The sequence below is a fragment of the Podarcis tiliguerta genome, assembly GCF_965153285.1.
Source record: "Podarcis tiliguerta genome assembly, chromosome: Z".
Lineage (NCBI taxonomy): Eukaryota > Metazoa > Chordata > Lepidosauria > Squamata > Lacertidae > Podarcis > Podarcis tiliguerta.
Genome location: NC_139553.1, coordinates 25,044,980 through 25,072,538, shown reverse-complemented (window position 1 = coordinate 25,072,538; position 27,559 = coordinate 25,044,980). Strand labels below are relative to the sequence as shown.

General features: G+C 42.6%; 1 protein-coding gene across 1 annotated transcript in view; it reads right to left on the bottom strand.

Annotated features, from left to right (window-relative positions):
* The window catches only part of AMMECR1 (AMMECR nuclear protein 1), a 123,293-nt gene that overhangs the window by 13,913 nt on the left and 81,821 nt on the right, over window positions 1–27,559 (bottom strand). The window contains exon 4 of the mRNA XM_083423867.1: window positions 9,240–9,354. Coding sequence (XP_083279993.1) covers window positions 9,240–9,354 — 115 coding nt within the window. The remainder of the gene's footprint in view (window positions 1–9,239; window positions 9,355–27,559) is intronic.

Below are 27,559 nucleotides of genomic sequence, written 5' to 3'. Positions count from 1 at the left end.
TTCCAGGTGTCTAGGCAGACCATCTCATGGAAACTGGCAATGGAATAGGAAAGGACAAAATCCCATCTGTTACTGTCAAGATATTGAGATGTTGTACCAGTTCTGTGCCCAAACTTTGGCTCAGTTCTTAAAACATCAGTTGAGCAAGAAGCTTAGACTTTTGAAGTAAGATCTAGAATTATGAGAAAGCAGTTTTCTCTCTTTTAGCAAACTGTTAGCAGTTGCAAAATTATTGCACCTGTGCTATCTGGTACCAGCGTCTCAAGGCCGAAAGTGACCAGTCCATTAATTGGGCAAACATTCTTCAACTGTGCTGTCATGAGTTCATCAAAGAGTTTTGGAAAGTTCCAGCTGAGAAGCAGGTTACTATGCTTGAGGGCATGAGACATTTCCTTAACATTATTCCTTTGTCCCCTATCTTGGTTCTGAACTTTCTGACTGAAACCTTAAGCCACACCTCTTTGAGGGGACAAAGAGTGTTTGTCATGTATCCAGTTTAGGCAAGGTTTTGTTATTTGTGTGCGTGTTTCCTAAACCCTTCCGTAACAAGGTTCATTAGACATGGTTATTTAGGTAAGGCTTTGGTTCGAAAACCAGTGTCTTGGATCACTTTGGTCACATTCTGCTACTATGCATTTGGCTGACTTTGCCTGAGGCTTCAGGAAGCAGAGAGTGGTACTTTTCGCTCTTGCTCCTTGGGGACATCTGGTATGCAACTTGAGAATCTCCTGACTCAAACTGGGTGAATCAGACAAGTGGGGGCAGTTTCCTTCCCTTGAGGGTTGGTTTACCCTGGGGCTGAGAGTAACTTCTGCCTTCAACAGCCACAGACCTGGATTCTGGATCAGGCTTGGACTATGACCTGGGGGCAGGCAGCATATTGGAATCGAGAGGCCAAATTCCCTTGATCCTCAAACCGTTGACAGCTACCTTTCTATACGGGAATTTAAAAAATGCAAAAGCCAATAAAAACAGCATAACAAATAATGCAAATAGCATAAAACAACTGAGTACAATAAAGATTTGAAAGTAGTGGTAAGCTAAAAGCAGTCTAAATGAAGTCTTATTCTGATAATGTCCCAGACTGTTTCCAAAGCCTGCCAAATGGTGGGCAGTCAAGGGACTTGTTATAACTCTCTTGGGAGACTGCTTCACATACCGGGTGCCAAAAACAGGAAAAAAACCTCTCTTTTGTACCCACACCTGATAGCTGAAGTAGAATGCCATTCTAATTTCTAAGATGCCATGGTCCCAGATCATTTTCTGAGTCTGGAAATAAATTAGCAAACATTCAGGCTGGTAAAGGACCTGGCCCTAGACAGTACCCTGGTGACCGTATTTTACACCAATTGAGGTTTCTGGGCTATCTTCAAGGACAATCCCATGTATAATGAATTACAGTAACCCAACCTAAAAACATGATTTGAGTATCAATGACTGAGCCTAGGTCTAACATTTCCAGGAAAGGCACTGCTGGCCTACCAGATGGTATTGGTGAAAGGCACTACACATTGTGATCCAAGACAAGGCAATAGTTGTTCAAATTGGATGATTCGAGCGATGGCTTTTGTAGAAAGGAATTAACTTCGACCATCTTAAGTGTTGTTTGGAACTTTGCTCTCCCTTAATGAGGCATTTATCATCTCAGTGACCTACACTCCAAACCTCGTCCTGGCAGATTTAAAAAGACAAGATGGGGACAGGTCAAAAGTAAACATGGTGGGTCTCAACTCTTCCAGAATCTTGTCCATGTATCAGATTGTACAAACTGAAAAGTATCCATAGGAAACAGAGTAGGCAGAGTCCTAGAGTCATGGAAACTATTCTGCTATAACTATGGCATCTACATAAGGAGTGGATATTGTTAAGATTTGTTTTTTTGCCACCAACACAGTCACAGAATAGGCTCTTACCTGTGTATGGTCGGATTTGGCCCAAGTCTTTCGTCACTTATGCTCTAGTCATCATCCTTCTCATTTCACTGAACCCACTCCTCAGAAAACCAAGGAGATGGTCCAACTCTACAAGACAGGAGAGGACGTATGGTTGCAATTATGTTGACAGCCTATGTTACTTCCAAATTCTAGAGATCAACCAGGGCATTGATTGGGCAGTTAATCATATTAGTCAGAAAAATCTCCAGGAGACAGCAGGAGAGCATTGGGATCCATAATTCTCAGGGAGTGGATCATCCTAAAAGGTTCCCCCACCCCTCTAGAAGTTAGAGGCTGCTTCAAATCTAAACCTCATCAGATAATGAGACATCCAGCACAAATGCAGCTGTAACAATGACATCTATTACCTCCCATTGGATCTGATAAATAATTTTGTTAAGCTGAGTCTAGTAAAGGTGGGATCAAAGACTCAAATGGACCAACCACCACTACAGCAGTAAGAAGAGATCATTGATCTCTTAGTCACAAGGATTTCAAACACACGATAAATGGATGCAGAAAATGTAACTAGATTAAAAAAACCCCACCTAATTACTTCCAGCATCTACCATCAATGAGCTACATCAAAAGGAAATTTGACAGGCCCAGATAATGAAACTTCATATGAGAAATTAATTCTCAGAAGTCACTCAATGGGGCAAGCCAGTTCTGATACTGTTTTTCTTTATGATGACAGCTTTGGAAGAGTTCTACAGGTACACACAGCTTGCTGCAACTGGAATCCAGTTCATAGCAAATACACTGAAAGAAATACAGTAATCACATCTACTCTTATGAGTTTCACTATACGCACATCCATCTATCTATCCCTTCCTAAAGCCGTATCAGGGATAGAAAAATATTTTGAACCATAGCCTGCCTGAAAGTGGCAGCTTTAAAGTATGAGTATTGCAGTGGAGATTCATAACACAACTGAGAACATTAAATCTGGTGCCCTCCAGGTGTTTTTGTATTACAACTCCAATAAGCCCCAGCCAACACAATTGTAGTTTAAAACTGCTGGAGGGCTTCAACAGAGGAACAACTAAACCTAAAGATAACCCTTCAATTTGCCTACTCTGCAATTTTGACTTTCTGGGTGGGGCTTGGGAATGACACTGTAATCATCAGCATGACTGCAAGAGGACTAAAAAAATCTGAAGAATAACAAGATGAACAAAAGTTACAACATGAAGAAGTTTCTTTATTGTTTAAGACTGGAACAAGCCTAATACCAGGCATTGTTCACCCAGTTCCTGTCTACTATAATCCCTCCATCACCATTTGCATGAAATTGGTAACTGCCATATGCTTGCATTCTCTATGTATGTGGTGTTTCAGGTTTAGTAAGACCATTGGTTTACTAACCAGGCCATTATTTTGTAGTCTCCTTCTATAACTTCTCTAGCATATGCAGAGAACGTGGGGGAAGAGAGAGCTGTATGCCCTTGTGTTGGGCTTTTGAAGATAGCCCTGTGGGATATCTCTAGGAGAAGAAAAAGCTATACAAATCTGGAGTAGAATCCCTAAGACAGTTGGATGGTGGCTTGTATGCCACCTTCCAGCAACACCTTCAGCCAAGCTGGTGCCAAATGTACTGCATTGCTTTGCTTTGGACCACATCAGTGAGGCCGAGAGCGGGGTCTTGTCATCTAGGCAGCCCAAATACTCTTTATTCTGGGAAGGGTCTAGCTGTGGTCGAGGGATGAAGGTACTACGAATGTCACTCGAGGAAAGGAAATTTCAAGAACTAGGGTAAGGAGATGAGAACAGTAGACCTATATGTCCGTTGCTGTGATAAAAGTAGGGTCACACCCATTATTGGCATACAGTTCAGATGTTAGGAAACTGCTTTGTATGGAGTAGCCCGAATGTCTCCAGGACCAAGATGTGAGGAAGAAGCAATGTTTGGCCCTGTACATCCAAAGCTTTAGCACATGTAAAAGGGAGCCATAGGAAGCAATCTAATAACAAGCATTGGTCCATCTAGTTCAGTCCTGTCTATAGAGTAGGATCGCATCTTGCGTGGAGGTTATGTACTTTGGGGTAGCATGTAAAGCCAAAATTGCAAATAGTCAAAACAACTCCTTGGAACCACCCCTATATGAGCAATTGTATCTTCCAGAGTTGGCATGAGATGTTGAGGGCCATCAGAGATCTTGCAAGATCTTGCAAAGGCCTCCAGAGCCTATGAGAGAGTTTTCTGGAGCACAGTAAGCATGGCAGATACCGCAGAAAGAGCTTTTAAGCTCTCTGCCTTCTCTGAGTTTGTGTGATTTCAGTTGGCTGGCTGCCAAGCGCATAAAGTTGAAATTGTGCAAGTTAAATCCACCTAGGTTGAGAATTGATTATACTGACTGGCAATGGCTCTCCAAAGTTTTAGGCAGGAAATCTTTACCAGACCTACCTCAAGATGCCAGGGATCAATTTTTGGACTGTCTGCATGCAAAACATGTATTCTGCCAGTGAGCTATGGTCTGGTGGCCAGCTGATCTCTTTACCTCTTCTTCCATGTGTCTGTGTCCCTGGGGCCACTCAAACTGCTTTGATGAATAGTATGTTCGCATTTGAACCAACCCTTAGCTACTGGCATTTCTTTTACCCTACGTAATGCATCAGCTTTTTTTTTATGAAGACACTGGAAAGGTTTGTAGGGTAGGAAGCCCTTGCTCTGAGAGGCATGCAGGAACAACATGCCCAGTTTCCTGATAGCAGGAGCTGATGAGCAGGGTGAGTCCCACAAAGCCATGCCAGGGAAGAATGAATGGGGCAAATGAAAATGCCTGTATTTGTACACTGTGGTCCCAAGTGACTCTTCTGAGAAGTGGAAAAACATGCAAATTATACTTGAACAACAGGTAGAACGGCAGCAATTTGGTGGGGGGTGGGATACAACATATGGGAGATAATGACAGCCAATTCACTCATCCCCCACTGAAGAGGTATGTATTTCTCAAGGGAAAATATTAAACTATCCAGTGGAGGGGGGGGGGAATCCTTTGTCTGCCTGCACCGAAGTGTAGATGCATCCCTGAGTCACATCCTCAACTTCACTTGCCGTAAAAAGCACCACATTCAACCATCTAAACACCTGAAATTTAGAAGTAGTTTCGCACCTGTCAGCTATTTGTTGTATTAGCTCCCACAATATCATTAACAGCATACCTACAGAAGAAAGGTCTCCTTTCATGAGGACCTGGAAATGAGCAATTATGCCAGATAGAAGACCCACATTCTCTCTTAAGGTCATATTCTAGCCATCTTGAAATGACCTTTGGCCATTCACATTGCATAACTGCATCTTCCTTAAAAGAAACACAGATGATATACGCTCTCTCACTGTCAGAGGAGAATAATTCTTTTAAGGTCCCATATTTCAAAAAAATTCATTCTCTCTCAAAGGATGCTACCATCTTGCTTAAAATGGGGGGGGGGGGGACACACACACACCTCAGGTCTGAGAACCAAATGCTGTCCTCCACACTTCCTTGTCCAGCCATTAGGCTACTCCTAAGGTCATGCCCCCTTTCTCTGACCACCTTCTCACTTCCTCCTCACCCTCCTTGAGAGCCTTGTCTGGCTTAAATGTTTCTTGTTCACCTGCATGGAAAAGTGTGCAAGTGGGTCCTCTCCTTCCCTTGTTATCAAACATTTGTATGACTGGAATGTAGCCCACTGCACAAAGATAGATGTCACAAACAATGCCCTACCTACTTTGTCTGTGCTGCTGTCCACCACTAGCATGATGTTTCCAGAAAGTTGCCCATGAGACAATACAACCCTCAGACTGAAATGGTTTTTCACCATTGCCTACAATGATATAGGGGACCACAGCCTAAAGGATACTAGGAAATAAAGGGGGGAAGGCACCCCAAGTCCCGCTGAACAATTAGTTTCCAATGTGAAGACCCTTCAAATAAATGCCAAGAGTTTGAAAACACATTAAAAAACCAGCCAGCCACTTCTGCTGTCCCAACTCTCTGACATTCAAGTACTGATTGCCAATCTTCCTGGAAATCCGTTCCTTCTTTCTCCCAACTGTTGTAATTTAGAATGAGTACCTAACCAAGCAAAGGTTAAGTACATTATGTGGCACCTCTAAGTGGTAATGAATGAGTGGTTACTTTTGTTGATGCTGAATGGTATCTATAAGAATATAAGAAAAGCCCTGCTGTATTAGACCAAAGGCCCATCTGGTCCAGCATTCTGTTCTCAAAGTGCCCAATCAATTGCCTATTGAAAGCCTGCAAGCAGGGCAAGAGTGCAACAGCAGTATGCCCAACAACTAGCATTTGGAGGCATAATGCCTCAGGTGCTGGAGGAAGAGCATAGCCATATCCCTTTATGATTTCTTTTAAATGGTGGAACGATGCAGCATAAGGAAATCGGAATGCTCTTAACCTTGTGATTTTCTTTGTGAGGAAAGTATTGTAGTGGGGAAACGCATGCAGAGAATAATCACCTGGTGAAAGAGGGTGGTTAAAACTTTCCCACAGCTGTTGGTTGCCTCCTGAAAAGGTTCTTCAGTGCCATTTTTATCCCACTGGCCTATCTTCCCCATCAGCTAAGCTTAGAGAATGAAAGCAAGTTGGGTGGGTGAAAATGGGGGTTTCAGAGAGAGCACTTCTAAGGGAGAATGAATAATTTTCTGAGTACAGATTTGCCAAGGTAATGTGCAGCTCAGCCCTAAGTTCCCTGACTACCTGCCCCCTCCCCAACAAAACAGTAAGAATTTAGACAGTTTTCAGCACTTAAGAATGTAAAAAGAGGACTGTTGGATGAGGACAGTGGCCCATCTAGTCCAGCACCCTGTTCTCACAGTGGCCAACCAGATGCCCCCATGGGAAGCCCACAAGTAGGACTTGAGCAGAACAGCACTCTCTCCTTCTGCAGTTTCCAGCCACTGGTTTTCTGAAGCATTACTACATCTGACTGCGGAGGCAAAGTCTAGCCATCATGGCTAGCAACCTAATAACCTCTCTCCTGTAGGAACCTCTCTAATTCTCTTTTAAAGCCATCCAAGTTGGTGGCCATCGCTGCCTCTTGTGGATTGCAGATCAAACTGGTCCAGTTCACACTTAACACTAAGCCAAACTATGGCTTAGCATGAACAAGCAAATGTGCGGGTCCAAGAGAGAAGAGGCCACTTTGCTCCTCCTCCAGCCCTGCTGTGAGCTAAGCCGCAGGTTTGCTCATGGTTTACCTCCCCAAACACATGAGTAGCAAGCTACAGAACAAACCTTTGACTACTGTTTGTGGTGTGTCGGCAGCCTAGGTTCAGACATAACACTAAGCGAAACAGCAGGACCCCAACATGTTTGCTTGTTCCATTAAACCATATTTTGGCTTAGAGCTACATATGAACATGGTCACCTGAAGGTTGCTGGGGTTTTTTTTGTGTGTGTGTGTGTGCTACACAGTAATCTGTGGGTCTTTGCTCTGTGGCCCATTGAAACCAGAAGACATTCAGCTACTTGATTATATTAATGGACAGACATTTGGCAATGCACTAGAATGAACAAGAGAGTCCAAACTTGACACTAAGAACTGGTCTTAATTGTGTATCCTTTTGCTTATTTAAATTGTAGCTTCAGAATGCAATAGCTGCTTTGAAGAGACCTGAAACCATATTGTGACTATTAGGAAACCTCAAGTGCATCTTTAGAGAACTTAATGCTCTTCACAGAGTACTTTACTGTACTTTACTACATCGTTCACAGCTCAATTGCTCTAAAATGTTAGCTATCTGAACGTCACAAAGGTAGTTTCTAAGCATACCCATATCCAGTTTTCTGCTACTAATTACTGTCATTGAAATTTTGTACATTTTTATCTGAGTGCAAAAATTAAATGAACTGCAGTTAATAGCAACAAGTTATTCACACGAAGCAGCCAACTGCGAAGTTGCATGCGAAGGATCATTATAGTTATTAATATCTGAAACCATGATACAACCAAGAACTCCATTTCTATTTTTGCAGCTTATAAAACAGCCAGTAGAATTTCTAGAGGGGAGAGGAACCTTTTCTCATTGTAGATACATCCACAAAGATCAGGCTGTGCCTGAATATTGACATTCAAGGGTGGTTTTGTTTTTTTGGTTTTGTTTTTTAAAAAAACAAGAACAAAAAGGGGTATAAAGGCCCAGGCAATCAGAAGCCCTTTCCATCTGTGAAGTGCATTCTCCTCCTCTTCCGCGTTGTATAAGTGACTCTGTCTAAGGCTAACCCTAAAGGTAATTTACAGCCTTATCAGTGAAAGCAACCATGGCAGATATTACACATTTTAAACCTGCATGACAGAGGGGAAAAAGAAACATTAATGGTCACTTAATCAGGAACACTCAAAACCCTACATTAGAACTCATCTGAGGCATATTAAAGCAAAATGCTGTAATTTTATGTAGCACTCTGCAATTAACACGAGGAGCCCATTATTGTTGCAAGTGACATGATTTTCAGAAACCTATCTAGGCACCCTATACAAATTGGCTGTTGCAATGAGGAGATGTAAAAAATGCTGAAAATGCTCTTGTCCTGCAAGCTTTCATGTTCTACAAAGAACCACATGCAGTTTTTAAATGGCAAATGCTCACTTAGGTGTTGCCACGTCCATAACATTTATGGAATAAAAGAGATAAAAGCACATTTATGTAGTTCTTCCTGTGTGGCCTGCACCGTGTTTGTCCAAGGATGCTCTCATCTCAGTTAGTCAAAACTTCTTCCTTAGGCCTAGTTCTCACTGTGCCTGGGCTGGAGTACTTCACATGGCAGGAATGATTCCTACTCACACAAAACAATCATGTTGGGAAGGATACTTTAAAACCCTCTGTCCGGATAACTATTTATATTAAGTGTGAGTTATTTTCTTGTAAGGAGAAGCATCCCATCAAATGGGCCTCACCTGCAATCTACAGTCCAGACAAATATATACTGTCTCAGTGAGAAATGGGCCTCTGAGATAGTACTGTGGCTAGGTATGGTCTGGGCGAAGGTTGGTCAAAGGAAAAAATTGAAATTCTATGTGCTTGTAGTTAAATGCAATGTTGAAAGTTTATTTGCCAGGTGACACACTGTTCCAGAAGAGCATCATATGTTTACTTTGATTAAGTAGAGGTCTATAACCATCTCCTCTGTGCATGTTTACCCTAGTGCAGTGCAAAACAAACTCTAATGAAGGATGACAGTACTAAGCGACTATGCTAAAGTATTCTAGTCATATTTTGTTTTAACAAAGACAGAGAAATTGTGCTCAACAAAGCAGCAACTCTTTTCACAGAGAGAGAAAAAGATTGAGAATCCTTACCTCCCAGTCCAAGTAATCACAGACATCTTCAAAATTAGTAAGTAGAGACACTGAGCAGAAAAGCCGTGGCAGCTCATCCCTCGTCATTGGGGGAAATCGGCTATCTTTAAGGGCACTGCGAAAGAAAAAAGAAAAGGGGGGGGGATGATTGTGATGCACCTTATTGTAAACAGAAATGTGCACTGAAATGGCACAGCGGAACATATTTTTAGCCTTAATAATAAATTATTAGCAGTAAATGGAAAGCTTCTGGACACTAAAACTGTTCTTTCCACCATATGTTTAGTTATTTGTCACATTTATCAACTTTCCTTCAATGAATTCATGGTGGGTGGATAAAGGTTCTCTCCCTCCTTTCCAGCTGTATCTTTAGAAGAACACTGCAAGTTATATTAGGCCAAGTGAAACTGGCCAAGTTCACACATAACCTTCAAGCAAGAATGGGGAACTAGCAGCCCTCCAGATGTTGCTGTACTAAAACTCCCAATATCCCTGGATGTCAGCTGGGTGGGACTGATGAGGTTTAGAGTCCAATAACATCTGAAGGGCCACAGGCCCGCAGCCCTGCACTAAACCATTGTTTAGTGCTATGTGCAGAAGCTGGACTGAGCCTAAGCAAAGTCTTAGGCTGACAAGCTCTCCCTTCTCTTCCTCTCGCAGAAGGACTTCTGCAGAGTTTAGTTTTACTTTACACAAATCCTGGTTTGTGGTTATGAACAGAGAAACAAACTCTGATCAGTTTCCAGACAAACCAATTTCAAACCATGGATTATGAAACTGATTTAACTAACCAGATTATGCTGTAATCTGCAATCTCAGCTTTGAGCTCGTTGTAGCTTGTGCATGTAGCACTAAACCACAGTGCTATGCTACGTGCTATGTTATGTGTAAACCAGGCCACTGACCAACCCAAGGCCACCCAGTGAGTTCCATGGCCAAGTGGACCTGAACCACTCTGATTCTAGCACCCAGTCAGCTTAAACAAGAGCGAAGCAACCCATGGATCAAGCAATTAATCCCCTGCAAGTGTACAAGACCATGCTCCAAATGGGAGAAAAACATTATGGAAACAGCTCTCCGCACTAACCAAAGTCCAGAACTGACAAAGCTTTTAGATGTAAATGATTAATATTTTAAGGATAAATATGTCACATAGATGTGCAAGTTTGATATCAGAATTTCAGTATGCAGAGAACAAATGGCATGTATTGCAGCTCTGGAGCACAAGGCGTTTTGAGGAACAGAGAAATGGTTAGTCAGTGAGAAGGTTGTGAACTTGAGATAATCCGCAACTGCTCCATATTCCTACTAGAGAGTACAAAGTATGACACATCACAGATTTAAATGAAGAACTGGGATAAACTGGAGAGAAATAGTTAATGACAATACATTTCAAACAATATTTGAAAGAACTTCGGAGTACAATATTTGGAAGAGGCCTGAAGAGCAGAGAAAATCTGTATGTGTGCTCACTTATACCTAGGGGTGGAAGTTTGCTCCAAATATTTCTTTGAAAATTGTGATGTTGATTACAATAGCTGGCCTCTGAACATAAAAAACTGTCATAATGTGCAATATGTATCGATATTTGATACCCAGTTATACTGCACTTCAATATTTGATGTTATTGATTTATTACATTTATTTCCTAAAGACACCCATAGAGTGTGACATCATATCCCATATAGCAGCTGACCACATAAGCACTAGGCCTGGGCTATATATCAATATATTGCCCAGGAGCAGTATGAGGAGCAGACTGTGATGTCGGCTTCATTCAGCAGTATATCGCTAGTGAAACACCACCACCCCCGAGTTTGTCTGCTAATGACTTCCTCCAGCGAGTGTTGCTAGCAGAGGGACCCAGGAGTGGTAGCAGTTTAACCAGCGATATATCGCTGAGTGAAACCCCAATCCCACTCTGCCGATACAGCTTGTTCCTCCCCCTGCATCTTTAAACACAAAATCTCATCTTGCATTAACTGGTTCGCCACCACTTTTCAAAACTGTGATCAGCCATGTGCAAATAGGATCCTAGCTCTTTTTTTACCTGTTGCCTCAGTGGCTTCTAGCTGCACTAGAGTACAAAAGCACTCTGATTAAGTTGAAGCGGTGCTGATCAGCTGGATGCAAACCAACCACAGGGCTCTCCACAGGGCAATCCTCCCTGGGTGTGAGCCACATTATAAACTCCACAGCATTGTTAACAGCTGTGACCAAAAATGAAACAAAGCAAGGCTCCCAAAGCATTGAAATGCCTGTGAAGTAACCACAGACCCGTCTGGACTAAACAAAATGCAGTTTGGTGGAGTTTTTTCCACATCTCTCTGGGGTGGAAACCTTCGTCTATGGTAAATTGCATGTTTGCTTTAGATAATTGGCCATCAGCAAAAGAGCTGAAAGGACAGTGAGTTTCTTGGGACAATTCAGAGGTGTACATTTTGCTGTAGGAACATTTGTTCTGTTTGAACTGAGTGGTCAGCCATTACTACAGGAAGACAAAACAATGTTATTGGACAACACGTGCAGAGGCACAGGCAGAGAAAGATGAAGAAATTTCTTTGCTGAATTTAAATGACAGAGATTTAAATGAAACTATCCCAGGAAGAACATGACAGCGAGGGAACACTAACCTGGACCCATCCATCAGAGAAGCAGCAGCTGCAAGTAGCTTGCTCCTCTTTCTACCCCGTCGCCCCCAAGTTGAAGAACTCTCTCCTCCTCCTGCCAACTGCAGTTGCCTGGAGATTGTGAAAGTTGAGGGAAAGCACACTCTGGCCTCTGCTGCCAGTCAGAGGAACAAGGGCTGCTGGGCCAACTGTATCACCTTTTATTCAAGTAAGACCACCAGCAAGAAAAGGTCAGCTTGGTGCCAACTGAAATTTCTGTTCACAAGGTCGCTTCCTGGCAACCTGGTTATTAAGCATTCATCCAGATTTGCTTGCACAGAGGTTATATGACTTGCCAACTGATTGTTTCCCCACACTTTCTAGTGCATTTTTTTGTCACTTGCCTTAACACAAAATGTCCTAAATTTGCCAGGTGGCAGCCAATTCTCTCCTGCAAAAGAATGACAATCTGAGGGGGACCTTGTGATCACTTTGCTTTGGGATTCATCTTCCCTTGTGTGGCCACAGTTCCACTTCCCAGCATCCGGTGTGAGGAGGAAGGGAGGAAGGAGGCAGAATCAAAATGTCATCAAAGCAACAATTGTGCTTTCTGACATTTCCAAGTAATACTTTTAGGATGAAATCCTAAAAACACACTAAGACCGACTAAACACAGTGAGAACTCCTTCTAATCTAAGTAAATCCAGTTAAGACTGAGCTATTAACTTATTAATATAAATAAATAGAATCACAGAAATGTAAAGTTGAAAGGGACTCTTGAGGGTTATCTAGTCCAACCCCCCACAATACAGTAATAGCTTTATATTTATTTGGATTTGCAATTTGGTTGTGTGTTAACTACAAACTGCAATACTTTGCCTGGTCAAAGATTATGCTAACATACCTGTTCCTTTCTAATTTTAAGATTTACCCTTAGCAGTGAAAATGCCAAAATGGTTTTAAAAATCTTTTAGTTTCTGAGGGCTTCCAAACAACGAGAGAAAGTCCAAATGGATAGCTTTTGACATTTGATATTTAAGATAGTCTGCAAAATGGGGGTTGGACTCGATGGCCCTTGTGGTCTCTTCCAACTCTATGATTCTATGAAATGCATAAGTAGTCATCTTGGTCCACAATCTACAGGACAGCACCTATTTTAGGATTAATAGGTGGCCAACCAGGTAGTTGTAGGAAGCCCACAAGCAGGACCTGGGTGCGACAGCAGCACTCTCCCCATTTGTGATTCCTAGTTACAGGGATGAAGTTAAAGTAATAACAACTATGTGCAGACACAATACTGAACTATGGCTTAGCATTACATAAGCAGGACTGGGTGAGCCATAGGCTTCTCTTCTGGTCTTGCTAACCACAATTCAACTTCAAACTGTGGTTTATGAAGATGGCTTGTTTCAATAAACTATAGTTAAGATTGACTGCTGCTTAAGGTCTCACTTTTTGAAATCATGACATTTCATAGGTATGTGCTACAATGATCCACCTACAACTTTAATTATGATTTCAGCAGACCCATTGTTAGTCTAATCTGACTAACTCTGGGAATAAAGGCTACAGCCCTGTGCTTTTGGTGGCAATGATTTCAGATTAAGAGTACTAAGCATAATAGTACACTTTTAGGGACTGCATAAATAACAGCATGACCTCAGTTATGAAAATGATACGCAAATGGTGTTTCATGCCACCAATATACATCAGTGACATACTGTTCTCAGTTCAGGACATACCTCCAACCCAGCGCTGCATACCAAACCAGTTCCCCACCACCATTTTGGGATCTTGCCAAATGCGAACAAAAAGTTTTGAGACAGCAGCTGCCTCTCATTTCAGGGCTCGGAGGCATGTGGCTGCCTGAGTAAGGCTTTAAGAAACATAAAGGTAAATGAAAATTAGAAAGCTACCCCACAAAACAAATGGCCAATACAGTGGTATACAACCCAGTGATACTAGCATCCACTGCATATATTTGAGAAGTGTACTCCTACTTAGTACTACTTTCCAGTGCAAAGCCAGTAGTGGAGCACTTGCCCAAAACCACTGGGGAGGAGTGGGAATGGCATGGCTTTGCTGCCTGGAGAAGGCAGGAAGAGGCAGGACACTACTAGCAACTGAGTAGAAGCTGGCATGAGTGAAGCATTTTTTTAAAGTGCCCACAAAGATGTATGCCGGCAATAACATAAGGAAAGTTTCACACTCAAGTGAGGGTGAATGACAACTTCTGCTCTCTTTGCTAACAGAAGACATTTCAGCAAAACATGATTGGAGTGAATCACTGCCATCACCACCACAACCATCTCTATTTCTAATGTTCAGACTGTTAAGTGCCACTCAAATAGCCAAAGAGACACCACACCACCCATGCGCAAGAGGGGCAGAAGTTTTAGCAGCCTTTGGGGAACATCATGCTTTGGAGAAGTTCAAAACATCTTTGGTGGTGGTGATGGTTTTTGTTGTTGTTGTTATTTAAAAAAAACACTCTAAGAGGAAGGAACACCACAAAACAGGGGAAAGAGAATGAAATTGAGTGAAGTGTTTGGAATCCTGATCAGGAAAACTCCACATTTTGTTGCAAGTCCCAGTTATTTATTTATAAATCATTTATAAATTTTAATTGAGCATCAGCAACAGCATGAGAGAGGCATTTGTCAGGAATTCAAAATGTGTTCTGAACATTATAGAACAAAGGCAAAGGATGCTAAATGTTCATCACCTAATTTTAGATGTGTGATAAATATCTAAAAAAAACAAACACCAAAACACCCTCAAGATGGCATACCAGAAAAGAGATGCATGCAATGTTTGGCAATACAATGGCTTTTAAAAAATAACTTGTCTGGGGAAGCAAACTGGGGGTGGGATTGAGTAGGTTGGAATATACCAGAGAAAACTCTGATTGTGGATTTGGAAAGGTGATTCTAGAGAGTGTCATGGACAGTAGATGGAAAATTGAAAAGAATAGTTGACGTCTTTTAACAATTTAGTGATCCGTAGGTCCTGTTTATCGAACACAATGTGTTTCCTGGAAATCGTTTGTTAGGAGAGTGTATTTGCATAACGAGTCAATGATTTCCATTATTTCCTATAGAAATATTTATAATGCAGGATTTGTCCTTTTCATGGTTTCTTCCTGAAATGACTGCAGGCAATCAACAAAAGAAAGACAAAGACAAACAAAAAACAAAAACAAAACCCAACCCTAACGGATTTGTCTGAACTCTCCTGCTCTCTGATGTATCCAATCTTGCTCCCCAAAGGAGCATTTTCTGCCCAAAAATGGCTGCTGCCAACAAGAAAAGCAGAAACAAACAAGGAAGTAAGGAAGTCGGCTGTTTGGATAAGTGAATCTGCAGAACATATAGCAAGGTTTGTGCATAATTCTTTAAATGTGGATAAGTGAATTTTCAGATAGTGAGCAGGCAGATAGCGGGACCTGCATGTAGATACGTAAGTAGGGCTGATACTTGTGGAGAGCTTTATTTTCTTCCAACCTTACTGATGATATAGATTTTGTGCAAATACAAAACTGGTTTACTGAATTTGGACTGAAAACCAGCTGCCTTCACCTGGGCAACACAGCTTCCACGAAGCAGTCTAGTTAAGTAAGCTACTGAGTGAGGGCAAGACTTATAAGTAGAGCAGTAGTGTCTGATTGATTAATCAGGTGTATTAAACCAATTAAATAATTTTGATTGACAAAAAGACACTCCTGATTTAATAAGGATTCCGTTGTTGCTTTTTTTAAAAAAAAATGCAAGTATTTATAAAAAATGTAGAGAGAGAAAGCCCTCCTTCGCCAATGAAGAAGAGGGAATGCTTATTCTGAAAGGGAATGCCTACTGCTACATGTGTGTGCATCAGCTGAAAAACAAAGTTTGTTTGTTTTCCTTAGAACTATCATTTTTTCAAATGAATTTTAATCCATTTAATTACCCAAAGTTAAAACTCAATATGGTCAGTCGACTAGGATTTTTTCAGTTTGACAGCAGACAAAAAGTATTTACATAGTGGTGGCAAAGCTCTAGAAAGAGAGCTTTCCCCACTTTATTTTTAACAGCCAGAGGGCAAGTCCAACATTACATTTCAGCAAACTGATTGCAATGAGTCAGTGACACAGCCAAGAATAGAACTCACGAGTCAGGGCTTCCCTGCCTGCTTTTTTACTTGCTTCCCCACACCCATTCCCTTTTTATAACACAAGCTATGCAAAATATTGCCATGCCCCAAGAGTTCAATAGCAAGCAGCTTAAATCCAGTTTCAGAGGGAACCATCAAAGTAAAACTAGTCCCACTCTTAGAGCGAGGAAAAGTCAACTGATGTTTATTATGGCTGTGAATTGGTGGAGAATCAGGATTAAGAGAATTAACAGTGAATCAGAAATTCTTTAGTGTGATTCCTACTTCAGCCACAAATTAATTAATTGGCCTTAGATTCTATCTTGGCCCCAGTCCCTCACACTCATGGAAATAATACTTACCTATAATACAGGGCTCCTGTATCGATTACAAGATAATGTATGTGAGAAACAAAGAAGACATCTTGCCCAATGAGCTAGAAATCCCCAAAGCGGCAGACTCCATAACAGTGGGAAGTGAAACTGGGTCCCATGAGCAATTCAGCACTAGAGGGACACTATTGTCCCCCTGACCAAAATGGCCAGAGCAATCTTGAGATGGAAAATGAAATCAAGGAGGCATTCAAAAGAGAAAATGGTGTAGTGGTGGGTTATTTCAAGTATCCTTAGATAGAATGGGTACGTTACTGTTCCAGTTAGGACAAAGTTAAGATTTCTAGATACCTTAAATGACTGTATCCTAAAACACTTGTCATGGAGCCAACCAGAGATAAGGCAACATTTGACTTGATCTTAAGTGCTGCCCAGGACCTGGTTCAAGATGCAAGTGTTGCTGAATAAACTGGGATCAAATTCAACATACAGTCGTACCTTGGAAGTCGAATGGAATCTGTTCCAGAAGTCCATTTGACTTCTGAAACGTTTGAAAACCAAAGTCCGGCTTCTGATTGGCTGCAGGAAGCTCCTGCAGCCAATCGGAAGCTGTGGAAGCCCTGTCAGATGTTCGGCTTCCAAAAATAGTTCACAAACCTGAACAGTCACTTCCGGGTTTGCGGCGTTCAGGAGCCAAAACTTTCAAGAACTAAGCTGTTCGAAAACCAAGGTACAACTGTATATGTAAGTGGCCAATGGCCAAGTCAATCAAACAGAATCATATTTGGCTTCAGAAGAGACTTTGGTATTGGTACTGGTATTTGTATTGGTATTGGTATTGGTAAGAAAGAAGCTGAAAGGCCAGTTCAAGAAAATAGTCTCACCAGAGTGCTTGGGGTTGTTCAAAAGCATACTATTAAGTATTAAGTAGACTAGGTGGTCTACTGCTCATCAAGAAAACTACCACCAGGGTGAAGATGAGGTCAGATGGTTAAATAGCAGAGACAAAGAAGCAATTAACGGGAAGAAGGCATCCTTCAGAAAATGGAAGTCTTATCTTAGAGGACAAACCAAACCCTTCTTGCGGATGGGTTAGTTTTTTTTTATATGCAAGGAACTCACCCACCCAACATGTGACAGCATTTGAATGTGCAAATCCTCCACTTACACTTAAAGTGATACAGTCCAGGCATAGCTTTAGAGTTTTAGTTTTGTTGAATTTATAAATGTCCCAGAGAAGCTAAGCTAAGAGGATTCATAATGTCTTGGCACAGCCTCTTTGTGGATGGCCTGACAAAAAAAAAAAAAAAAGAAATCCCACACACAGCTGCTGATACCGCTAAGCATTTCCCAGCAAAATTCTGCACTGAATATTTACCAGCGCATCCCATGTCCTCCATCATGGGGGTGGTGCTGGCACTGCAAATAGAAGAGCCAACTGGAAGCAAACGAAACTTGAGATGGGTCACGGTTTACCCAGATCTTTGACTCAGGGTGAAGGAATGCGTGGTGTGGTGGGGCTTTCCCTGAAATCTGTCCCTTATTCCGAAACAGCCACCATGGATCACCTATTCCCTGGGATTTCCTTTGACAGGAACCAGGAGAATTATGAAGATAGACATTAATTTAGAGACAGAGGGAGTTTGTTAACATCTATTGATTTTTCCATTGCCAGGTTTTAGCTGGCTGAGGCCACTAACAGGCAGCGAGGGAATTCTTGTTATACTGACAATCAATATTTTCCTAGTGAAACCCCAGCAGCAATAAGCATAATTTAGCTTTATCAAAAGAGCAGCCAAACCAACAGCTTCTTTCATCTGATAGTATAAAGAGAAATACTGCTCTTGAGAGAACAGGCAAAATTCTCATTCCAGTTTTTGTAAAGAAGCTTGAGAGAGATCATTTTCAGGCAGTCCCCTTCCCAACTTTGAGAAGAAAACTTGAAATCCAAAATCTAAGTTGATGGTGAGAAATAACTCTGCTGCATGCATCTTCAAAAACTAAGACATGAAGGATTTATAGATATATATATTTTAACACATACACAGCTATTGCTTTCACACATCATGTTAAACCATGGTGTAGTGCAATTTGTGTGAGCAGGAATGAGCTGCAATAAGCCTTGGTCTCATGCACTCACACTTATTATGCTGCCAGGGGTTGTCTGGAAAGCTTTTTGGTTTGGTTAACAACAGGTTTTTGTATTATGGGGAGTGATGAACTGTGGTTAATATTAACTATGGTTAGGTTCAAACAATCCAACTCCAAACTATGGCTTTTGATACTGGTTTGCCAAAACTAACTGTGGTTCATGTTAACAACAATTATGGGTCCAGAAGATGCAACAAGCAGTTCTTTCTTTCCAGCACAAGCACAAGACGTGATGTGCCAACATAGCCAGTGCCTATGCTTGAGACTAGACAGCAAAACAACCCCTGCCCTAAATCCAGACCTGTGAATTATGTGTACATCCTGAACACTGGCTGAAGGCAGGAAAGGAAATAAAAAAAACACAACCACTTGAATTTCCTATGTATTGTTATTTTGAACCGGAAAATGCTTTAAGATCACACAGGCTGCCAGCTGAGACAGAGGTCATGTCAGAGGACAGAAATAAAAAAGCACATGGAACTGATATGGTACAACAGAGAACTGGATATTTGCCCTGGGTAAGAACAGGAGTGAAAAGAAATTCTCCATGAGATCCTTTTTCAGTCCTCTCAAAAAATTTAAAGACATTTACTAGTTTCCAATACATTGTTTAGAACATGCATCCTCAGCATCCTAGACATTTTATGCTATGCTTATTTTATGTTGTTTTGCTTTCACTCAAGGGAGAAAGTTCTTATTTTTACAGCAACACCAAAGTTATGAAGCTGACAAGTTGAAGAATCCTGGGAGAGTTTGTGGCGGAGGGACTGAGTTAAAAGAGGAGGAGAATTTTTTTTCTCCCTCCTCCAAAGCTGCCTTACCCAGAAAACGCATCTGCCAGCCACTTCCCATGCAGCCCCAATAAAGAGTAACCTGATGTGTTCTCATACTTGTAGTGGCTAAACTGTCCACACCTACTTCAGCATAACATACCTGGTATTTCTGTTGATCTAAAGCAAGGAGGGCAACCTTTTACAGACCAAGGGCCACATGCCCATCTGAGCAACCTTCCAGGAACCACATGCTTGTAGTGGGTGGTGCCAGTGTCTAAAGTGGGTGAAGCAACAAATGCAAATTTTACCTATGTACAGAAGGTTAATTTTTATACTTACACACATAAAAAGAGCCTGCTGGATCAGGCCAGCGGCCCATCCAGTCTAGCGTCCTATTATCACAGTGGCCAACCAGATGCCTATGGGAAACATGAAAGCAGGACCTGGGCATAAGAGCATTATCCCCTCCGGTGGTTTCTAGCAACTGGTATTCAGACGCATTACTGCCTCAAACTGTGGAGGTAGAGCATAGCTGTCATGGCTAGTAGCCACTGATAGCCCTGTCCTCTTTTAAAGCCATCTGGGTTGGTGCCGCCTGTGGCAACAAGTTCGATAGTCTAATTCTTCATTGCATGAAGAAGTACTTTATCTGTCCTGCATCTTCCGGCATTCAGCTTCACTGGATGTCCATGTGTTCCAGCGCTAAGAGAACGGGAGAAAAACTTTTCTCTATCCACTTGCTCCAGGCCACGCATAATTTCATAAACTTCTATCATGTAACCTTTCACTTGCCTCAGACACTGCAACACACTTCTCTATCCACCATCCAGACAAGCAAGAGGCATAATCAGTAGTTCAGCCAGGCAAAACACTAGGGATGTGAAGCAGGGCCAGAAAGGGGGGGTGACCCATGGTGAGGTCTGAGGGCCAGCTAGAGATGCCTTAAGGACTGTATGAAGAGATTGCAGCCCTGCAAAGAGTTGAGGGGAGGAGTTCCAAGGACCTGAGAGATTGAGCCCTCAACACTGGTCTAATGCGATAGAATGTGCCTCACCTGCCAAGGCTCTAGCAGTCTGAGAACAGCACGGTTTGAGAAGCAGCTTTGAAAAGGAAGTGTGGGCTGTTTGGTTGCCTCTATCTTTATCTTGCTTTAAGTACAACAAATCTTTTCTATTGAGTGTACACAAAATAAACGTTCAAACGATATACAACATTCTCAGATGAAATAGCTCAGGATCTAAGATAAGGCACAAGCTGTCTCCTTTCCTAGCATAGAAGGTGATTCGTATGCTGGGGCATGAAGTTGCAACACCAGACACAGACAAGAGGGTACCTATGTCAATTGATGGGGTATCCCCAGTCCAAGCTTAAGATCTGTCAATGATGCCTTGGTTCAAATTTCATCATATGAGGAAGGCATACTGGTCTTTTCCAGCGGCCAGCAGAGCTCTGAAACACTCCTCTGGGAGCTGTTCATTTGAGTCCCTCTCTCAAGGCATTCTAGAAGCAAGTAAAGATGACATTATTTTGTTCTGCTTTTGGAAGTCAGTCCCCCCCTGGTTGGTTTCCTGATGTTCCAATGGCTGTTCTCTGTGCCAAATTTTAATGTGCAATTTTAATAGGTTTTATAGAATTGCTTTTTTTTAGAAGCAGTTGCTGAAAAGTAGTCTACAAATTCCTGCAAATGAATCTGGCAGGCAGTTACACAGATTCAGTGGGCAACAGACCCAACACGTGATACCATCCCTAGAAAGGCCACCTCAGCACAGACACCCTGAGAGTTTCAGAAAAGTGGTACTGGAGCAATATTTCTGGCCACTGCCTGCATGGGAAGACAACTATTTCAGCAGCCTGCAAAGTCGCTGCTGGGGGAGCATCCAAGCTCAGACAAATCCCTAATGCACAGTGGTTTCACAGCAGCAGTAAATGCACTTGGTCTCTGCAGTCCACAGAACATGCTGCACTCCAACCTGATGGGGGACTGTCCAGGCCAAACCACAAGCAGATGAGGAATATCAGGGGGAGTGGGGCACTTAAGTGAGCTGCCAGAGAAAGGGTCACGTGTATAAGCTCAGCTGGCCCATTTGAGCTTTACCAAGTTATCTGCTGAATATTGATACTGTGTTTGGGGGAAGGTTCCAAAGAGTTGGGGACTTCATTAAGGTAATGGGTAACTTCCCCCGCTCACCTTTTTTCTTGCACACCCATCTTTCTTTCGTTAGTCTACATGCTTTCCTTGGCCTTAGCTTGATGCACTAGACACAGGAACTATTTCCAAGACACGTGGAGTCATAATTTTGGCTGACCTATTCTGATAAGTACAAACATACTGCAATCATAGATGAAGCAGGGGACAAGGTTGATTTTAAGAGCAAAGGGACATATAGGGAAGTGGTGCTGAATCCACAGATTACCTCTATCCTCTATGCCTTTTCTCAACCAGGCTCTTGACACTGAAAGTGAGAAAAGCACCTGGGGTGATAAGCAGTGGGCAGAGAGAGAGAGAGAGAGAGAGAGAGAGAATTTAGCACTCCTTAATTGCATAACACTTAAATTCTTTTTAAAAAAAAAAATGTTTTCAACACGATCTGAGTTTGCATCATTTCTAGTTTCGGGCTTACATGCCAGAAGTAGCTTTTGAAAGTTTCACGACTGTTAATTCAGGTGGAATTTACATTGCAATTTGGTACATGTTGATTTGCAAAGGCACTTATATTATGTATCACAGGCAAAGTCTGAACCCAGTTCCCACAAAGAATGCCTGCAGCTGTGTCACCACAGCCCTCTCAAGTACCTTGCTCCAAAAGGGATATTTGCAATAGGATGGTAGTTGTTCAGTACCATTCAGTGCAGGATGGGTTTTTTTCAGGAGCGGCCATAATATCATCTTCTTCAAGGTGGGCAGTACCACCCCCTGAATTCAGCAAGTCATGCTTCACCCCAGCTAGTTTTAATCAGCCAAGAAGAGGAAGGATGAAGAGGGCACATTGTTAGGTGCATGCAAGCACCATGTCAAAGTAATCAGGTTGCAAAAACTGAAACTGATCCCACAGAACATGGTTTGATGGGGCGCTGGAAATCTCTTCTGGGACTGCATCAGTCATGACATCTAGCTTGCTAAAGAGAAGAATGTCTTTGTCTTCAAAGTGCTTAACATGGAGGGTCTCTGGGGTGTCCCGGACTCCATCTGCTGATACACTGTAGGTGTCAGCAGATAAAGGACCACCCTGACGTTCTTCTGGACCATTTCTCGAGGATGCACCAAAGGAGGCCCTCTTCACTGCTTTCACCATCATGCTTTAGCATATGTCCAGTCATTGTTGCACTAACTCAGGCGTAGTCAACCTTTTTACACCTACCGCCCACTAATGCATCTTTCTTGATGGTAAAATTTCGTTACCGCCCACCAGTGCTCAATGGAAGGAGGATTCAGCTTGTGCCATAGAAACCCCTACCGCCCACCTAGAATCCTGAAACGCCCAGTAGTGGGCGGTAGGGACCAGGTTATCAACCCCTGCACTAACTGCACTCTAACTGTCCTTGACTTGTTTCCTCACATGTAACTCCCAAGTACACCAGGGAGCTGAACGTGCTCCACTGGATCAGAGAGAATGCTCAGAAACAATTATATCTATAGTCCTCTGAATCTCAAAATTCCATAGCAAGTCAATGGCCTCAGGACAATCACCAGATCTACCAACTAGAAAATCCCTCGGAGCATCCCTTTTGAGTCCTTAGAATAAAGTTTAAAACCTGTAAAGACAAAACAGCAAGAACACCAAAGGGGCAGAAGACCTGCAGTTGCTGAACTCCCTTTAAACCTGGTTAATGATTCTTGGCTCCTCAGAGAACAAAACAACACTGAAAAGGTCCTAGCCCCTGATAAATTAGATAGCTGCTGAGCCAGCAACAGCACTATCACATAAAAAGCAAACAAACAAACCCCAATTAAATAATTAAAACAGATTGTGGAGCTCAGCCAAGAACGACCTTTCTCAACGCCATCTTGGCAGCATCCTTTTGAGTCTGTAAATCTCTGCTGGCAGATCATCCCAACAGGTCCCCCACTTATGTGGGGTGAATTGGTAAATACTGCGTTGGATTCCTCTGTTGTGCAGCTCTAAAAAGTCTATTTTGCTTGTTTGTTTAAGACACTTATATACTGCTTAATCATTAGCATTTCTGAGCCCTTGCAGTAGTGGAGACACAAGATGGGATACAGCCCAATGTCACCTGAATAAGATGCAGAGCATAACCAAAGGGCTAAGGACTGAAGGGGTGCTTAACTTAGGATGTATATGCACAGGATGTAGCTTTGGACTCAACAAAGCCTGTATGTGTGGACTTATACTCTGTGACCCCCAATCAGTCCCACAGGGGCTATGTGAACTAATATTAGAAACCAATATAGAAGTGAGAAAAACAGCCAGTTCCGAGGCAGCAGGAGGAAATGTTTTTCTGTATTGTTCATAGCAACTGGTATTGAAAAGCTGGAATATATTACTGCAGTGTATCCAAAAGAATCAAATCAGCAGGCCAAAGCAGAACTACTCAGTTTGATTATTATCTCATATCTCATTATTTCTGCATCAATATAATTGCACATGCCAGATGGTCAATATTTAGGGTTATGATTCCAGAGCTTTTTGATTGTGCATTATGTTTTCAAAAATAGTAGAAATAATTTCCTAATAATAGGCTCCAGTAAGACCCTGAACTATGTAAAGTGCTAACAGTTTACATTTTAGGAAAGCTATTTTATGCTTTATAGTGTTTAGGAAACATGTGAAATCATACTATTATTTTTTTTAATAATTTTTATTAACCGGCCAAACAAATCAAATCACATCACATAAATTCCGAATTACAAAGCCAAATTTTAAATTTTGTTGAGGGGACCCATATTTCAAGATCCGAAGGGGGATTCTGATCATCTTCTTGTTACTGCGTTTATGTCCAAATCAGTCCAAACAAAGTTCATAATTCTATCCAGTCTTATCTTGCTGTTTCCACATCACATCTTGTTCATATATTTTCTCTTTTTTCTTTATGATCTCTTCTGATAGTCTCCTTAAGCCGATAAACACCAATAATAATCCTGTGTGAATTTTTCCATTCTTCCAATCCTCAAATCGAGATGGTTTCCATATATCATTGCCTTCATAGATAACATCGCTCTTTCCATCTTTAATTACAGAACTGTCGTTCTTAAGTCCCTCTGAGGAGTTTCACCCACAATATAAAAACAGCTCTATTTCTCTATTTCTCCTCCCAGACTTAAGTCCTCCTACGGAACTTCCCAATATGGCGACGGCACTTTTAACTGCGTCATTCCAAAGCCCTTATACATTCCACGCTCTTCTCAAAACATGCTTTGGTTAGAAAGTTTATCTCCACACAGCCTTAAATCCACAGCTTAAGTCCTTAAAACGACATTTCTGACTTGGGGGGGGGGGGATTCTTGTTTAATCACATAAAGGAAAGAAAGGAAAGTTTTTCCCCCTCCCCCATCAGTCCCTTTGCCATTCCGAGTCTTGGCGTATCTTCTCATGATTTATACTTGTTCCTCCGACTCGTCTTGTTTTATCAGAGATCTCTTCTGTTAGCAGTCTTTACTCCCCCTCCTTCCTTGAAATATGTGCATTCGCTTCATCCAAATTGTTTCTTTTGAAGTTCTTGCAGGTAGTGGCGCGGATCAGAGACGGCGTCCAGGAGCGCCAAAATCCCACAGGAGGGCATTGTGCCTAGTGCCCCCATCCCCACAAATTCAGGGGTGATATAGGGCACAGCAGGCAAGGGCAGTCCCACCCCACAATCCTGGGGGGGTAGGGAGGCTATTTACTCCCACCACAGCCTCCAAGTTAGCTCGTGTGGGACGGAGAGATGCTATTGTCAGCCATCTTCTGATGCGCCCCCCCCCCCAAATCATACTATTTTTGAAGTCTTTAGCCATGTCACACGGGAGTAAGACTAAGGAAGGCTAAGAAGAGAATCGCCCACTGCAAACCAATACAGTAGTTCCTCAGAACTTGAATGGCTCCGTTCTCGAACATTTTGGCTTCCGAACACAGGGAATCCGGAATTAAGTGCTCTGGTTTTCGAACATTCCTCGGAACATGAACGTCCAATGTGGCTCCCGCTGTGCAAAAACCTAGTTGTCGGCCAATCAGAAGCCACGCCTCAGACCTCAAACGTTTCGGAAGTTGAATGGTCTTCCAGAATGGATAACGGTTGAGTTCCGAGGTACCACTGTACAGGCAACAACCCATTTAGGTGTCTTCAAATTGTGCACATGTGCATGGCACCAAACCTGGAAGTAGCCCCAAAACATCATAAAGACGTCAAGAAAAGGGGCAGGACAGGGTGGGGGCAGAATGGGTTTACATACACTCTGCCCATGCATGTGGGGGTCCATAACGTAAGCCCAACACAAAACGAGGATTGCTTGTCTGGAAAATCAGAGTTGATTAGGAGAGCAAAGCCCCAGAAATACAACCAAGAATAGTTAGTACCTATGAAAATATCACATAGCCTGAAATCTAAACGGTGCAGGTTCACCACAATTATCATTGAAATGTGAAGGTGCTCAGCACAAACTCATTATTTATCTGTAAACATTGAAATAAGCACTGGTGACTGAGGATTTAAATTATGACTACACCACCTTTGTAAAAAGGCAAATAATAATGTACAAATAATGCTGTTAGTAAGTCAGCAATAGCGTTTTTTGTTCTATAAAATCGAACCTGCAAGAGAGACAGACAGACAGACACACACACACACACACACACACAGCATGCTATACTACTGCTTGCATTGCTCACCAACACTACCTACACTCCATGACTCCCCAACCACCTCCCCCCTCCCATTCCCTGCACTACAAACCCTCAGACCAGTGGTGGGGAACATTTTTAGCTCCCACAAGTGGACAAGGCAACCCACCTGTCAATCACATGGGTTGCCCAAATCACAACACCAAAGATTGAAATGAGGAGTATGGAAAAGCTTGTAGAATCTTGTCATGCACTGATCACCTCCCCACACATCTCACCTCAAATCCTCTTCCCTCACACAACACTCCAAATGCATCCTCTGCCCCACACGTATTTCCCAAAACCTTTCTTCCCTTTCCCCCAGTGGGTGGACTGAAAGGAAAAGCACTGGACCAGAGTGGAGTAGCCTTTGCGACCTTTCCCTCTCTTAACCTGCTGCCGCTGCGTCTACCATGGGAAGCCAGAGAAGGATGGCTGTCTTCTGTAACCAGTGGTGGCAGTGATAAAAGGAGAGTGGGGAAGCCTGCAAAGCTCGCCCTGTGCTGATCTGCCCACCCACTTCCAGTTACCTCCTCTTTGCCCCTGAGGCCACTTGTCTACCAGGGCAGCTTACCAGCAACTGTCTTGCTTCATTGTCGCTTTCTAGGCCAGCAAGGCTGCTGAGGCTGAAATGGTGGTGTTTGTGTCCAGAGCACAGTGGAAGCAGAACACATTGATTGCTAAGGGACTTCCTTGCCCTACCTGTTCTGCTGCAGCTCTTCCGCCTCACCCCACAAAACCTACACTGGTTGCTTGCCTGTCTATGTTGCCTACCTGCTGCTCTGTCATCAAGCTGCAGTTTGTGGACAAGCCAAGTACCGCTGAGCATTTTTCTCACAAAAATAATATATGGAAGGTTAAGAAATCGCCTTCCCTCAATGTAACATGGATAACAAGACACTTAAAATGAGAATCAGGAAATACAGGGACAACAGTGAGGAGCAGCCTTCCCCAACCTGGTGCCCCTCAGATGCTTTGGACCACAACTTCCATCATCGCCTGGCATTGGCCATGGTGGTGCAGGCTGTGAGTTGCAGTTCAAAACATCTGGAGGCCAGCAGGTTGGGGAAGACTGGTGCAGAGGTACAAGAAAGCAGAGTGGCTAACATGCACCAAATATTAGACACAAGAAAATAATTTTTCAGACATTAATTGCACAGCCAATATTATAAAAGTCAAGGGGTACACATGCTGAACTTTTATAATATTGGCTGTGCAATTAATGTCTGAAAAATTATTTTCTTGTGTCTACACATGCTGAATGGGACACGGGTGGTGCTGTGGGTAAAAGCCTCAGCGCCTAGGGTTTGCCGATCGAAAGGTCGGCGGTTCGAATCCCTGCAGCGGGGTGCGCTCCCGTTGCTCGGTCCCAGCACCTGCCAACCTAGCAGTTCGAAAGCACCCCCGGGTGCAAGTAGATAAATAGGGACCGCTTACTAGCGGGAAGGTAAACAGTGTTTCCGTGTGCTGCGCTGGCTCACCAGATGCAGCCACGTGACCCAGAAGTGTCTC